Source organism: Rhamphochromis sp. 'chilingali', assembly GCF_963969265.1.
Source record: "Rhamphochromis sp. 'chilingali' genome assembly, chromosome: 10".
NCBI classification, from domain to species: Eukaryota; Metazoa; Chordata; class Actinopteri; order Cichliformes; family Cichlidae; genus Rhamphochromis; species Rhamphochromis sp. 'chilingali'.
The window spans coordinates 23,547,448-23,562,233 of NC_137937.1; the positions used below are offsets into that span (position 1 = coordinate 23,547,448).

The 14,786-nt window shown below is 40.2% G+C and overlaps 1 protein-coding gene across 2 annotated transcripts in view; it reads left to right on the forward strand.

The window, feature by feature from the left end:
* Positions 1-14,786, forward strand: part of frmd3 (FERM domain containing 3) — a 67,084-nt gene that overhangs the window by 46,491 nt on the left and 5,807 nt on the right. For both annotated transcript variants that reach the window (XM_080894274.1, XM_080894275.1), the window contains exons 10-14: positions 1,390-1,478; positions 3,049-3,123; positions 5,430-5,498; positions 5,656-5,780; positions 14,296-14,530. In XM_080894274.1, coding sequence (XP_080750400.1) covers positions 1,390-1,478; positions 3,049-3,123; positions 5,430-5,498; positions 5,656-5,780; positions 14,296-14,530 — 593 coding nt within the window. The remainder of the gene's footprint in view (positions 1-1,389; positions 1,479-3,048; positions 3,124-5,429; positions 5,499-5,655; positions 5,781-14,295; positions 14,531-14,786) is intronic.

Genomic DNA, 14,786 nt, shown 5'->3' on the forward strand with positions numbered 1-14,786 from the left:
GTGTGTGTGTACTTTATTTATGTGAGGATTTGTGTGTTGATGCTTGTTTCCTGAATTTTCCACCATGTGGCAGGTCACTCCTCACTCTTCCCTCTCCTCTGATTACCCAAACCTACCTGTCCCACTTTGAGCTGATTGCAGGTTATATAGATGAAACACTTTTATGAGATCAAAGTCACAAATTCTTGGTCAGCTTCTTTTTGGCTGACTCAACAGTTAACTCCTAACACACAAGCATGGCTTACCCTGTGCATGGACCTCAGTTTCATAATCAGCTGTGATATGTAAAGAACAAAAAAGACTTACTTCAGTTTTCAAGGTTAGCTCAACTACTGTACATCAAATCCCATTTGATTCAATTTGTTTGGATGAGCAGTTCTAGAAAAACCTTTTTTCCCCAAACAAGCGTGTTTTTGAACAACCCATCTGCCACACGATCAGGTGTCACAACGCACCGGTGAACGCACAGCAACGACCGCATAGGTTCTGCTGATGTAGGACGCCGCCCTGCTGTGCGTTCATGCATGTCTGAAAAGCATGTTGCAGAGAAGTGGTTGCAGCTGTAAAAGGCTGTATTTGAACCACGATCGTGATCTTTTAATAAACCTAATCATCTTTATTGTAGTTAAATACATTTCTGACATCTGAGTTGATTTTTACGTTTTAGAATGTACAATTTCGGTCTCTTCCCCTCAGTGGATGATTTTTTTCAATTAACTCTTTTTTTCCCCCCCAAAAAATCCAAGTCAACGCTTTTGCACGTCAGCCAAAGTGGGACCAAAGGCAGATTAACACGCAGTCCTGGCGCCTTCACACACCTGTGAACACACACATGGCAACTGAAGCACATGTGTGTAAATCACACCTGCATACCTAATATAACTGATATGTGACAGTTTGGGGGCTGCGCAATATAGCTGATGAAGTGGGCACAGACTGAACCCTTTCACTGCTGTCAACTTAACAGTGAAGTGTTTTTTATTTTAACAGACACTTATAGCGGTATAATATCATATTCTGTTACAGTATCTCATTCTCATGTTATTGATTTCATTGCTTCGTCTCTGCCTCTATCCTCTTTGCTGAACAGTATTGATCTGGCGTCCCACGTTCCCAGACTTGCAGAGCCAGAGACTAGATGTTTCCGGGAATAAATCTCTCCTCTTAGTCCATAAAAACCCATGTTCTGCCTTTTAATGCTGAGCACTGTGACCGAATGACTTTATCTTGCCAAGCTTACAGCTTAGGGTCTGTGGGTCAGCATTTTGCACAGCTCCCTCACATTACGTTCAGCTCTTTTCTTGTCCTTATTCACAGTTTTTTCTTTTCCAGTAAGCTCATTTCTCATCCTCACTGTCACTCTTTCTGTCTTTGTCCTTTTCTGTGTAGAAGAAGCTGGTGTTGACATTTCACACCTCGACCCCTGCAGCGTGTAAGCACTTATGGAAGTGCGGGGTGGAGAACCAGGCCTTTTACAAGTACGTCTGCACACACACAAACACGCACACAAATTCATTTTTATTTTTATTGAGTTCTTCCTGTAACTGCTGAGACTGTGCAGGATCAGCTTACACCAAAACCCCGAATCCAGTAGGAACGTTTTGAGCTCTTATATCGAGCCAAGATTTTGCTTCACTTCAAAACCGACTTAATTTTAGCACATTATCTCCTTAATTTACTCCCAGTACTGCAAGGACATGTCGTCGTCCTTCACTGGGGAGCAGCTGATTGCTCCAAGGCCATTGATCTCATCTGCAAAGACTATTGACCCCACTGGCACGGAGGGAAGGGAAACAAGGTTCATGACAAGACAAGATGCTAACATCTATGTTCATTAATGTAATCGAGAATCAAATATAGTGGGCAAGCACAACAGATCTGCTCCTTTTTGTCAATCCCAGTTCAGTGAGAATATGAGGAGAGCAGACTGATGAATATAAAACAACCGAGATGGAAAAACACAAGAGGATGTCACATCTGCAATGTAAAATTTGCACAAAATAACAACCCAGGATCTTCAAGAGATCCTGAACCGTTCATCTTTTCCTATCAGCTTCATACTTATTCATCATTCCTCAACCAAGATGGCTATTCTTCATTTAAGGTTGTTCCTGAGCTTGATATTAGCAGTTGGATCTTTTGCTCATGTCTGAGAAGATGAGCCGTGTGAAAAGAAAAGGAAGAGGCACCAAACAGCAAAGTGCGTGTGGGCGTGGAGGGGGATAAGAAGGCTCAGCGGCTCTGAACAGCTGGTCTCATTTGATGGAGAGAGGTCAGGCTGGAGGAGATGAGATTTTCCAAAGGTTTGACGCAAGAACTGGAGGCTGCTTTGTGACGGATTTCTCTACGGTGGCCTTCCTCCTCCACACTGTCAGTCAATCTGAAGGTCTCCCGCTCTCTCTTAACTGCAGGCATTCTTCACTTTTCACATGCTTTTCTCTCTGCCTTGCTTTATTTTATCAAGAGGCACCATACATGCAGACAATCTTACAAAAGGAAGACATCGTTATGAATTTGTAAAATAGCCCTTGCCCCATACAACCCTGAATACTGACTTCCTAATGACAGCAGCTCATGTGTCTCTAAAAGGCGGACTGAGATGGAGTGGATGTCAGCTCGGATGTCAGACAAGCATCAGAGCCGCTAAATCAAATCAGAGTGAATTGAGTTTGTGAACGGCAGCCAAGCAGAGCTTTTCCAGCATATGGTGTCTCGTGCACGAAGGAGAGCAGACATGTGTGTGTCTGTGCTCTAGCTCCTTCTCTGCTGCACTGGAGTCTGGTTTCACATGATAAATTATATAGAATGAAACATGAAGGTTTGACCTCCAGCCATGAGCTTTTAAAAAGACACACCGTGCTGTAAGCTTGTTGAGAGGCTACTCTGTGTTCTGCGAGAAAAAAAATTAGTGAAACATTATTGTGATGAGAGTTTGAGCCTTTAAAAATCTGTTATTCTGCTACGACATGTGTTAGTCAGGGTTCAGTGTGCAAGGCTGCTGTACACGTAATGTGTCTCTTTTTGTTTCTTCCTTTCTTTGTCTGACAGGTGTGCAAAGTCAAGTCAGATAAAAACAGTTTCCAGCAGTAATATCTTCTTCAAAGGCAGCAGGTTCAGATACAGGTGAGGTGTATTATATGATTAAAGAAATCATAAGGAATATGTGCAAAGAGAATTGGGAACAACAGAGATGAGGGGGGTATGGTACATTTCAAGCACTGAAATGTAAAGAGTTAATTTTGTGTAAAAGTGTACAGAGTGTTTCGGTCCTGCACATTGTCACCTTACTCTTTACTAACAGCAGCATCATCTTACCCCATGCATTTGTTGCCAAAGTGACAAAAATGGATGGAAAATTAGATCATCAAGACACCAAATAACCAAGATGGGAGTTCTCGTCATTGCACATCAGCACCTACATCCTGGTTTCTATGATTTACTGACTCTAATATCACCGGAAAGCTTCTGTATACTCTGTTATTGAAGCTAAGTGAGCCCTGATTCTCCTCTCAGACAAAGCTCTTTACCAGGCTTACACTTCAGCCTGCCCCATTTCATCAGCTCGCTGAAGCATTTTGGCTTAAGGGCTCAGCGATGAGTAATAGCATATGGTGGAATTTGTTCTGAAAAATGGGAATTGGTCATTTGTGCAAAACAGGACTGAGATTTGTATCCCATAAATGAAGGCAGTTTATGCAAAGCCGAGCAGATCGGGTCTTCACATAATGTGTGTTGATCCAGCTGATTCCAGTATTTCCACCAGTGCTGATGCCACTGTCGCTTGAGATATGAAGTGCGTATGTTTTATATCACCCCCTAATTTATGACTTAAACATCAGTCTAAACAACAATAGATTAATGGGTAAGATGAAGAAGCCTGCTGGCTTTAAACAGTGCAGTTACAGTCTGACTAATGAAGCTGCCGACTGATGGCAGGAAACTGTCTGCTCAACAGGAACAACACTGAATGTAAGCCGAGTAGCATCAAATCTGATTTTCTCCTTTTCTTTTATGACATGAAGCAATCGGTGTAACTCAGACATACTGTCCGTGAAATTATAGTAGCACATTAAAAAACAAAAAATGCTCATGGGAAACTCTGCATTCATATGAAAAACTGCAAAGACCCTTGCTGCATTAATAGAAATTAAGAGTATAAGTAGCAGCCAAGTGCTGCTATTCAAATGCACTTCATTAACTGAATGATTACTTCAAGTAAAACTCATTCGAGACATTCTCAGGAGGGGACATCCCAGAAAATTCACCCCAAGGTCAGGTTGTGCAGTGCTCAGAGAAACTCAGACTCTATAGAACTCAGTTAGCATGTTAAATGCTAAAGTTCGCAACAGTACATTTAGATAACAACTGAACAAGTGTGGCTAGGTGGATTCTTAGGAGAAAGTCTCTTCTTTCTAACAACAAGGCAGCACAGCTTAGGTGTTCAAAATTATATCTGTCCAAAAAATAAGACTTTTGGAACAATGTGCTTTGGACAGTCAAAGTCAAAGTGGACCGAATTTCAGCACAAACTGTGATGCATGGTAGTATACTCATATGGAAACGATATATATAAATCTTATAAAGTTTGTATCTGTCTTGTGTGAAACTTGTATGAAAAGCATACAAGAGTGAAAACAGATATAAGATCCCTTGAAAAATTCTAGAAATTAAACTTGTATGTTTTGGATACTTAATAAAACAATATATGAAAGTAATGAGAAAGTGGCCACTTTCATGAGTAAATCATATAAGCCTTATATGATTCACTATATGAAGTAGGCCACATCTTATGCAAGTGTTTTATAAGTTTTTACTATTTCTTTTCCATATGGGTAGGGTTGATGATATGGGCTTAATTTGTAGCCACAGGACCTCTACATTTGCAGCCGTTGAGCCGACCATAAACTCCTTTGCACACTAAAGATTTCTAGATTCAAATGTGAGGCTGTCTATCAAACAACTTGGATCAATATGACAATGATCCCAAGCAACTGCAACAGACTGTTTGAAAAAGGAATGATTCGAGGCGTTGCAATGGTCCAGTCAAAGTCTGGACCTCAAACCGACTGCAATGCTGTGATGGGACCTTAAGAGAGCTGCGCATAAACAAATACCTGTGATGTGAGAGACTTATAGAACAGACATATAGAAAATTATTACTTCATATTATTGTTGCAAAAGGTGGTTCTACAAGATACTGCTTATTTTTTCAGATGATAGCATAGAGTGAACTTATTCATATTACTGTCACAAAGGGCCTCGGGAGGTTTGTATAGTTCTACAAATATGCATGTAAATGAAAAGGAGTACATTTTTTACAGACCTGCCTATAGGGAGACTAATGACCTGCCATCGTAACATTTTATTTTCAATTACAGTATTTTTATAAACACAAACCAACCTTTAACTTATGTGTTTTTCTGTGTTAGTGGCAGAGTAGCCAAGGAAGTGATAGAAGCCAGCTCCAAAATTCAGAGAGAGCCACCAGAAGTGCGCAGGTAAGGACATCTGAGAAATTACCTGAAGTCACACTATTTCATATAAAACATAAAATAAGGACAATTTCATCTATTGTTCTGCAGATATGAATACCAGAGTGCACATGGTGGTGTTATGTAAGGGTGTTAAAAAATGTATGACGTTCATGTTTTTCAGAGCTCAGTTTGGTCAGAGTCGAAGTTTTAACTCTCTGAGCCATAAAAATCTCATCATGAACATGGAACCTTTGGTACCTGCACTGCCCTCCACCAACGAATACGAAGAGACGGCCGTAGACAGTGGTAGGAGGATACTGCTTACTACAGACCCAAATACACACAACAGACATGCACTCATGCCCCTCTAAGAGACATTTGTGAAGTCACATGGGATCTTCCTTGTGTAGGAAGAAATCCATGCACAAAACTCAGAGAGAGAGAGCTTTAATTGAGCAGCTGATGCTCCCATCTCGCCATCAATCCTGTCTCCCTGGTGACCAATTGCGACATACTAAAAATACCCTCTCATGATCCCCCCTAAGGATCCCACTATAATTCTGACTGTCAGTTTTTCCATGTGTCTGCACCTTTGTGTGTTTTTGCAGACTAAGATTCCATTTTTCCTACTCAGACATAAAAGGCTGATGGGGTGTAGATGTCACCCTGCCGGGCAGGCTGCACATACACAGAAGTTTTTAAATGAAAACTGATACCATAGATGCATCTACAAATAATCTTAGTAACCTCCACCTCAAGGTCAGAGGTCAAGTTTTCTTAAAATCTTATGAATGCGATAACTCGAGAAGAAAGTGACCTAGGATTTTCAAATGGATAAAATAGGTGCATCGGCTAAATATCTAGGATGAGTTTGAATCGCGGTGACCTTGACCTAAAGGTCAAAGGTCAGAGTTCAAGTTTTTGAAAATCTCCTTTGATCTCAATCTCATTTCTCACAGCATTTTCTTTGTGTACTTCACACATTACAATAACCTGTTTTCATGTTTTCAAACCACGGATAGTGCCTGAGTCCTGTCTTCACTTAGCTGCTGTTGATTAGAGGATTAAAACTCTTGGTCAAAACACTGTTGTGGATGAAGAACGATTTGATGCTCATTTTACCCTCAGTTAAAATTATATCCATCCAGCCAGGCACGTCTCTTCCATCGCCTCAGAGCTTCTCCTCTCCTTCAGTCAGTATTTTTCACCTCTCCTGTCCTCACCTTTAATCCACCTGAACCACATTCGTTAGGTTCTCAAACATGTACAGTGCAGTCATGCTGTTGCACCATCACTGTCTACAAATTATTTATAGACTTCATCGCTTTCTCTCATGCCTTTTTTTGACAGATTTTAAGGTTACTCTGTCGTTTTATCCACCTCTATTCTTCTTTGTTGCTTGTCTCTGTTTTTCACTCATCTCCCTTCATCCCATTTACAGGAAAATCAATTCTTTCTTGGCTCGGGGTCAAAGACCTGCAGTAGAAACCATCTCGGCTGTCTCAGCTGGTTTGGGCGGGACAGTAGGCCAAATAAAGGGCCTTGTACAGGATACAGGCTGAGTAAATAACATAAGATTAAATTTGAAAATGCCTTGTTTTCTTCTGCAGTTCCTGCCTTTCCCTCTGGTAATAAGATATTAAGTGATATAGTTGTAAATTATTTTAAAACATTAGAGGTTTAACAGTAAATATAATAAACTGAAGAGTTTACAAGAAAAAAGACATTTTAAAAAGAGATGAAGACATAGATTGTTCAAATTAAGATTTTTAAATATTCATGTATTGTCAGACTCACAATATGCATGAAAAATGTAGAAAGAGAATTTGAGAGAGCACTTCTTAACACAGGCGTCTTAATGCGAAGCAGGTACGCACATGAGCCCGTGCTATAGTCCTCCTCCCACAAGTTTCCAACATTGCATATGGGAGTTTATAGAAGCTTTTTTTCCTCACTGACAAAAAAAAGATGCTGAGTAGAGCTAAGTTTAAATGTCAATTTATTATTAAAAATGAATTACATTCAAATTTCAACTTCACCATTTGCATGTGAGTTTTCGATGGTATCATATTTGCTGCATCTGGCTTTTTTTTTTTTTTTAATTTATTGCTTTAAATATTTGTTTTGCCATTTATTTAGGTTTTTTGTGCTAATGTTGTGGAGCTATAAAAAACTCATCAAAATTAATTAAATTCAATTCCATTAAATTTTATTTAAAAAGCACCAAATCACAACAACAATTGCCTCATGGTGCTTTATGTTGAAAGTCAAGACTCTATAATAATACAAAGAAAACATGTGACAGGAAGCCAGTATAGGAAATATGCTCTGTCTTGCACCTGGCATTAAGGAGTTAATAAGTAAAATCTTTTAGATAATAACCTGAAATGTGACTAATCGATGGCAGGAAAAAAAAAGGAGAAAGAAAACAAGCTTCCATGGGAGTCAGATGAGAGTTATGTGATTTGAGAGTTTAATTACGTTGCATGTTTTCACCCAACCGATGTGATTGGACGACACATCACTGTTTCATGAGCTGATTCTGCTAAGGTGGCTGACGCAAGGACTTTAAGATAAAGTGTCCTCAAGATGGTTTAGGGTCACAGTCTATATTCAGAGCACTAATCTCAGCCTTTACAGGGGAAACAGGAAGCTGACCCAAGGTCATAGCTGACCTTGTTCTGTTTGTACAGTTTGCTCCCTACTTATCTACCACAATCCAAACGCATACACTCTGGCTATGTTTTCTCTAGGAACATCATTAATGGATGTTTTATAGCCATCAGGCTTCATATTTCCGCCTCACAATCCATGTTTTTGCAGCAGTTAATGCAGCATGTGATCCAACAAAATCTTTCATTTTCAGTCTCACAGCGAGGCGAGTATTGTAGTGAATAAAGTTGGATTGTACCCAGTTTGCTGTAGAATTGGAATTAGGTTTATTTTATTGGTGGAAAGACTCAGATAAAGACAGGGTTGCAGAGAGGAAAAGAAAATGATCCCCCATCCCGTCCTGAGTCAGGCCTGTCCCCCTGTAATCAGTTAGATTAGCTGCCCCTTTGCCACCAGGACCACCTGGTTATATTTAGAAATTGCAGCTTTGGGCCTGATCCTCCTCTAATGCCCCCTCCACTCTTTGTTACCATCGCTGACATTCACAGGAGGGCCCACCATGTCTGTGCATAAGCGAGAGAGAGAGAATGTCTCTGGTGCATTGGTGTGTCTCTCACCATCTCTATAAGTGTTTGTGTATAGGCGTGCGTGTGTTGGAGCTCAGCTGGCAGCCCAGTCAGTCAGGGTCTTTGTGCAGACAGCTGGTCCGGCTTTTGTCATCAAACTGAATGATGGAGCTTCTAGGGCACAGAAACAGCAGTGATGTTGGAGGCAGCCTCGTGCAGGGTAGTTTGGAACTGGGCGACGGTCCCGGTGTCGACAACACCCAGAATTACGGGAGCAAAATAGGGGGACTCGAACTCGACATGACACCAGAGAGGCTGCGGGAAGAAGGGATGAAGCAGAGAGAGGTTGGAGCTCTTGAAGTATTCCACCCAGGAGAGGCTGAAGATGAGCAAGACTCATCGATGGTAGTGGCTGAGGCCTTGAGGTGCCAGGTGAAGATAACAACCAGGCGAAGCCTCCACCTACGTATAGCCAATCACACAAGACGGGATGTCTATGTGCGACTGGTGGGCAATGGGGGTCGCATCGCTGGATTCAGTACTGGACCTCAGAGAAATATACTGGAAGAGAGTAAGCCAAGTGGAAAAGGTCACTGTGTGAAGTTTCTTTTAGCTCCTAATAAATGTATCCTTTGACATTTTTTCCCACAGTCTAACCAGGAGGTAAACGCCTTTTAAATTTGTGAGCCTGGTAGCTCAGCAGTTAGTTGCCAGGTCTGTTGTGGCAACCGCCTGATGCAAACTGTGAATGTAAGCTGCCAAACATGGGACTCTCAAGAGGCTGCTTTAATAGAAGTGTGCATGTGTGCATAGTTTAAGTATTACTCATGTTATGCGGACTTGATTTTGTCCCCATAACATTAAACATCTGGGTACCCAGAAGTAAATCATGAAATAGGGTTAGAATTAGGTCAGGTTGAAGTTAGGGTTATTGTTGAAGATCTAGTGGTACGATTAAATCTTCAGCTGCTCTTCACACCACTAGAAATACTAAATGTGGCTCGTGTGAAAAGTGTGCTGGATGGAGCGCGTGGGAGGCAGCATATATGACACCCACTCGTTAGCTGTAAATTTACAGATCATTACCTGCTCTCTTCTTACATCCGCGCAATGTGATGTCACAGGGGCTCTGTGCATCCTGAGGACCTGACTGGTTAAAGACTGGACATTTGCATCTGACATTTACTTCTGCTGGATCATATCTGCTAAAGTTTAGCACCCTGCTCTGCATATTTACAACCTTAAATGAAATGATGATTAAGCAGATGGGTCAAGATAAGGCACTTTAAATATTTGATTAGTAGATTTGGGAATAAGTTTAAATGAATTAAATGATTAAGTTAAATTAGTAAATAGTGAAGGATTAACAAAAGCACAAGTACTGATTTTTTTTTAATGATAATGCTTAATAGTTTTAGTTTTACTCCACCTATCTTTATCCCACTGGCTAAAATATCCTTTGAGCTTCATCAGTGATCCTATAAACAATTGACATGCAGATGAAAGACAAAGCAATTCCCTCATTTACAGACACAGTGAGAAAGAATTATTGCTAACCTATTATATTTCAGCATTTTTGATGCCAAAAGATGTATTCTCATCATGAAAGACTGCAATCAGTTATGCACTTATGTGCGTTTAGCTGACTTAACAAAGTTATATCACTTTCACAAATCAGCGATGATTTTGGTTGAAAAATAGATTTTATAATTCGACTGATGAAGCTGTAATCCTTCAAACAGCTCAAAAATTGAGCTTAAAAGTTAAAAAAAAAAAAGAGCTGAGCACACAGTTAATGGAGTTGATAGCTGATTTATTTCTGAACAATCATAGAGACAAATTTACTTTTGAAGTGTTTGAGTGCTAAAGATGAGGTTACATGACAAAGATGAATCGGTCTCTCGGCACTTGCATAACAAGGGAAACCGCTGCTCTGAGTACTAGTGTGTGTGTGCGTGTTTGCATAGGCACAAGGATGATGTGCATCACCTCATCTATGGAGAGGCTTTCATGTGAGCTAACAGGACAGACTGGATCATAAATGGGAAATAGCAGCAGCAGCTGCAGCAGCAGTGATGTGTTTAGTTAAGTCAGACAGAACTCAGGATTTCTTCTTTGTAAATTTACAAAATAATTTTTACTCCTAATCTCAGGCTTAGCTGGTCATGATGTGAACTCGACAGTCTCTGCTGCATAGATTTCTAATACGTTACAGTGCAAACAGGATACAGGTACCATTTTAATGTTAGTCAGCTTTCAGTGTGTCATAAAATCAAACATCCAACTGTAATGGACACACTGCCACACTTATGAAGGATAGATTTAATAATAAGCAATGCACCTGAGGCAGTCATATGCTGCCGTTTGGCTATCAAGATTAGGACCCAATATGCAGGACTTGGAAGCAACACTGAACTCAAAATACAGCTTTACTGCTGGACTCACAGGAATCAAACTAACAAAAGAACCTAAGCTGAGCAGATACCAGGAATTTACTAACTAGAAAACTGTACTGGAGACACATAACACATGGGATGCAAAAAAAGAGTAAGGGATGATGCAACAAAGAAAAATGACGAGGGAGGGGAAGCAAACGCAACACAAGTCACAGAAAACAATAACTATCACAATAAAACAGGAAGGTATGACTGAAAGAGAACGGAGGGTTAGCTTTACATAGAGTGGGACTCTGTTCTGATTCATAATTTTACATATAATGTTGTATGTACCGTGTGCCAAGCAGTTCTGCCTTGGTTGCTTTTGAGTCCTTTCTTTTTGTCCTCCCCACTTAGCTACTTAGCTACTTTTTAAAAACACGATTTACAACCTGAAGAGGTGATAAAGCGATAGATCTTTCAGCCCAATTCTACTTTTTCTGCATAATCCATCATACATGTAATGTAATCAAATGAAAAAGTCTCTTTTTAAAACTTGTTTTATTAGTTTTAACCTTTTAACTTTATGCATCAAGCAAAAATTGAATTATATGCAACAGTCTCAGACTGGAAGAAATTTGTTTAACATTTAAACTTATTTTCTGCACATTCCAGCACATAAAATAAAATCTTTTTTTGTGTTTACACTCGGTCTTTCAAATAGATGCAAGTAAAACAAAGCAGAAAATAAATAAAATCAAAGACTATCGGTCCTGTTGCTCTATTTTCACCTGTAAAGCAGGAGTGGGGTAGGCGGAGGTTTACCCTGGTGTGCCACAGCGGTCAGTTGAAGAATCCGCGAGTTTCTCTGTGAATTTCCCATTACGTAGTAGCGCACTCGGTGCTTGCTTGGAAGTTTAGGGGTTTTTGTTTGCTGTAAAAATAAGTTTTCTTCCCACGCACAATGGACATTAATATTTTCATCACTTTTTACGGAATCAAACTTAAAGTAAGGTCAGTACTTCCACACTTTAAACGCTGCACGCTCATACTCTCTCCCGCACTCATATGATCCATTGTTGATCTGCACACACCTGTTGCCACGAACGTCGCACTCGCTTACGTCACTGTCATGAGACATTCTCGCAAAAAAATCACGGTTTTAGTAACGCGCGTTCTTACGGGAAAGTAACGGTAATCTAATTACCGTTTTTGCAATAGTGACCCCTTACTTTACTCGTTATTTGAAAAGGGTAATCGGATTACAGTAACGCGCCCATCTCTGGTAATGACAACACATTTGTGGAAAGGGAATAATCAAAAATCAAGTCCAGTGCAGAATTTCAGTAAAGGAACAAACTGCAATAATTACAACTGAGCTTTGTTTTCTTTTGCTGCAAGCATCATCGTCGTCGTCATCGCCATCACTGTGTTGTTTTTCTTCTGCTGCAGCTTCCATGTTTTTATTCCTCCCCCCTTTTTTCCCTCCCTGAGTTCACACACTTGTTGGCTTTTTGCCTGCTGTGTTTCCATGGTAGCAGTCACCACTCACTCTTCAGCACTCCTTTGCCCTTTCTTTCTTTTTTTATTTTATTTTTTTTATCAATTTATAATTGAATCGGGAGCACAGTAACTCATTAATCACTCTGACACTGAGTTTCTGTATCTGATATTATACCACTTTCAATCAATGGATCATAAAAACATTGCAGATGTAATGTTTGTCATGTATTCTCATCAGGTTTTGACCCTTCTTTCTCAGTTTGTGAGGCTACATGTTTTCAGCTGTGTTTGTAATGAACATGAGTCTGTGTTCCTGTCTAGCTATCTTTGTGAGGACCGGAATCTGCATTCTACTATACTTGTAAGAACCGACAGTCACTTGTGAGGACACACTCACCGGTCCTCAAAAGTTTGAAGGCCTTTTTGAGGCCTAAATGTGGTTTTAGTGTCAGGGTTACAATTAGGTTATGGTTAGGTTTAGGGTAAGGGTAAGGGTTAGGCATTCATTTTTAATGGTTAGGGTTAGGGTAAGGGGCTAGGGAAACCATTATGTCAATGAAGGTCCTCACTAAGATAGCTGAATGGGCTTGTGTGTGTGTGTGTGTGTGTGTGTGTGTGTGTGTGTGTGTGTGTGTGTGTGTGTGTGTGTGTTTACATATCTTTGTGGAGACCAAAAATTTGAGGTTTACTATGCTTGTGGGGACCAACAGTAGAGTCTTGACCTTACACATAGAGTGCCACAAGACAGCAAGATGGATTATGGATTACAGGTGTAGACTGAGTCATATGTCACTGAACATTTACCTCCCAGCTCATACTTAATCCACAGCAGGAAGACAGCTAGGCTTATTTTTAACACTCACTTACACACACGCGCGCACACCTACACACACACACATTATATATTTCCATTTATCAACAAATGTGTGTGTATTTAGGCATTAATCTCTCGCACCTCATCAATCTCAAAGAGTAATATGTAACTGCACACCAGAGTATTATTTTGCTAGCTGAAATTTGTACACACCAACAGAATCAGGAGGTCTTCATCGCTGCATCAACTGTTGCTCACACTCACAGAGGTGTTGTCAGCTGCTCACATCACTGCACCAAACGCAGTGACTTATATCTATGCTATGCACTTGCAGCGTAGCATTATTATGGTTTCACCAAATTGTGTGTTGATGCCACAGTTGGGTATTTATTTATTACTCGGTTGCTGTTTTTCCAAGTCTGAAGCTTTATCCTTACGTGAGCGAATAACACCATCTTGTGGTCAATGTAGTCAACAGCAACACACACAAAAAAGGCAAAGCTGAGAGGTCTCCATTCCCAGCTGCATACAAAGTAATATTGATTTTTGCAGGCCGATTACATCCTGCACAGTGTGCTAATACTAAGAAAAAGTCAAGCAAGTGGTGATAAAGGCAGAGCTCTCGATATATGTTTAGACTAAAACTATTATATTCTTTATTCAAATAATCTGCTTTTAAAACATCAAGCTTTGCAAAGTGTGAAATTGTTCATATTTACATTAAAGAGAGATCACATTGGAGAGCAAAATAATCTTCTGTCTTTTAGTTACAAACTCTAAATGTGCTTTTTGTAGCTCCGCTGTGAACTGTGCAAGACACAACGCTGAAAATGCACTTTTTAAAAAAGTATCGAAGTCTGCTCATCATCTGTTCTGTAAATAAAAGGTGAAATAATTATGAATGTTTATTAAAAACAAAGATATTTTGACTTCTGTTTCCCCCTCACCAGGTGTTGCTGCTGTGAAGGACTCGGTCCCCTTGTCTCCCCTCAAATCTTCAGCTGGGTCTGCAGATGCAGAGCAGCAAAGTACTGAAGCAGGAAACTCTGCTTCGGGCAATGACTTGCAGCCTCGTGTTTCCATGGAAACCTCAAATCTCCGACCTCAGACGCCCAAAGTTGAACATGAATTGGAGGAAGACGATGAGGCCAGCGGCACACTGACCATTTCTGAGCTTACTTACAGGTCAATAAATCTTTATAATAAACTGTCAAAAGCAGCTTTTTTTAATTATAAAAGCCTCAACAGCTGCTTTCGGCTGAATGATCATTTTCTGGCTCATGTGTTCGGTGTAAACAGTAAAGATGGTTGTGTTTTTGATGGATGCAGTTGCCGGTTTTTGGAAAGAAAACTCCAAATTCAACCCATTTTCTCTAGCAAAGGACAAATTTTAGAGTTTTTAACATTTTAGGAGCAAAAGGTATCTCTCAGGCATAAGTGA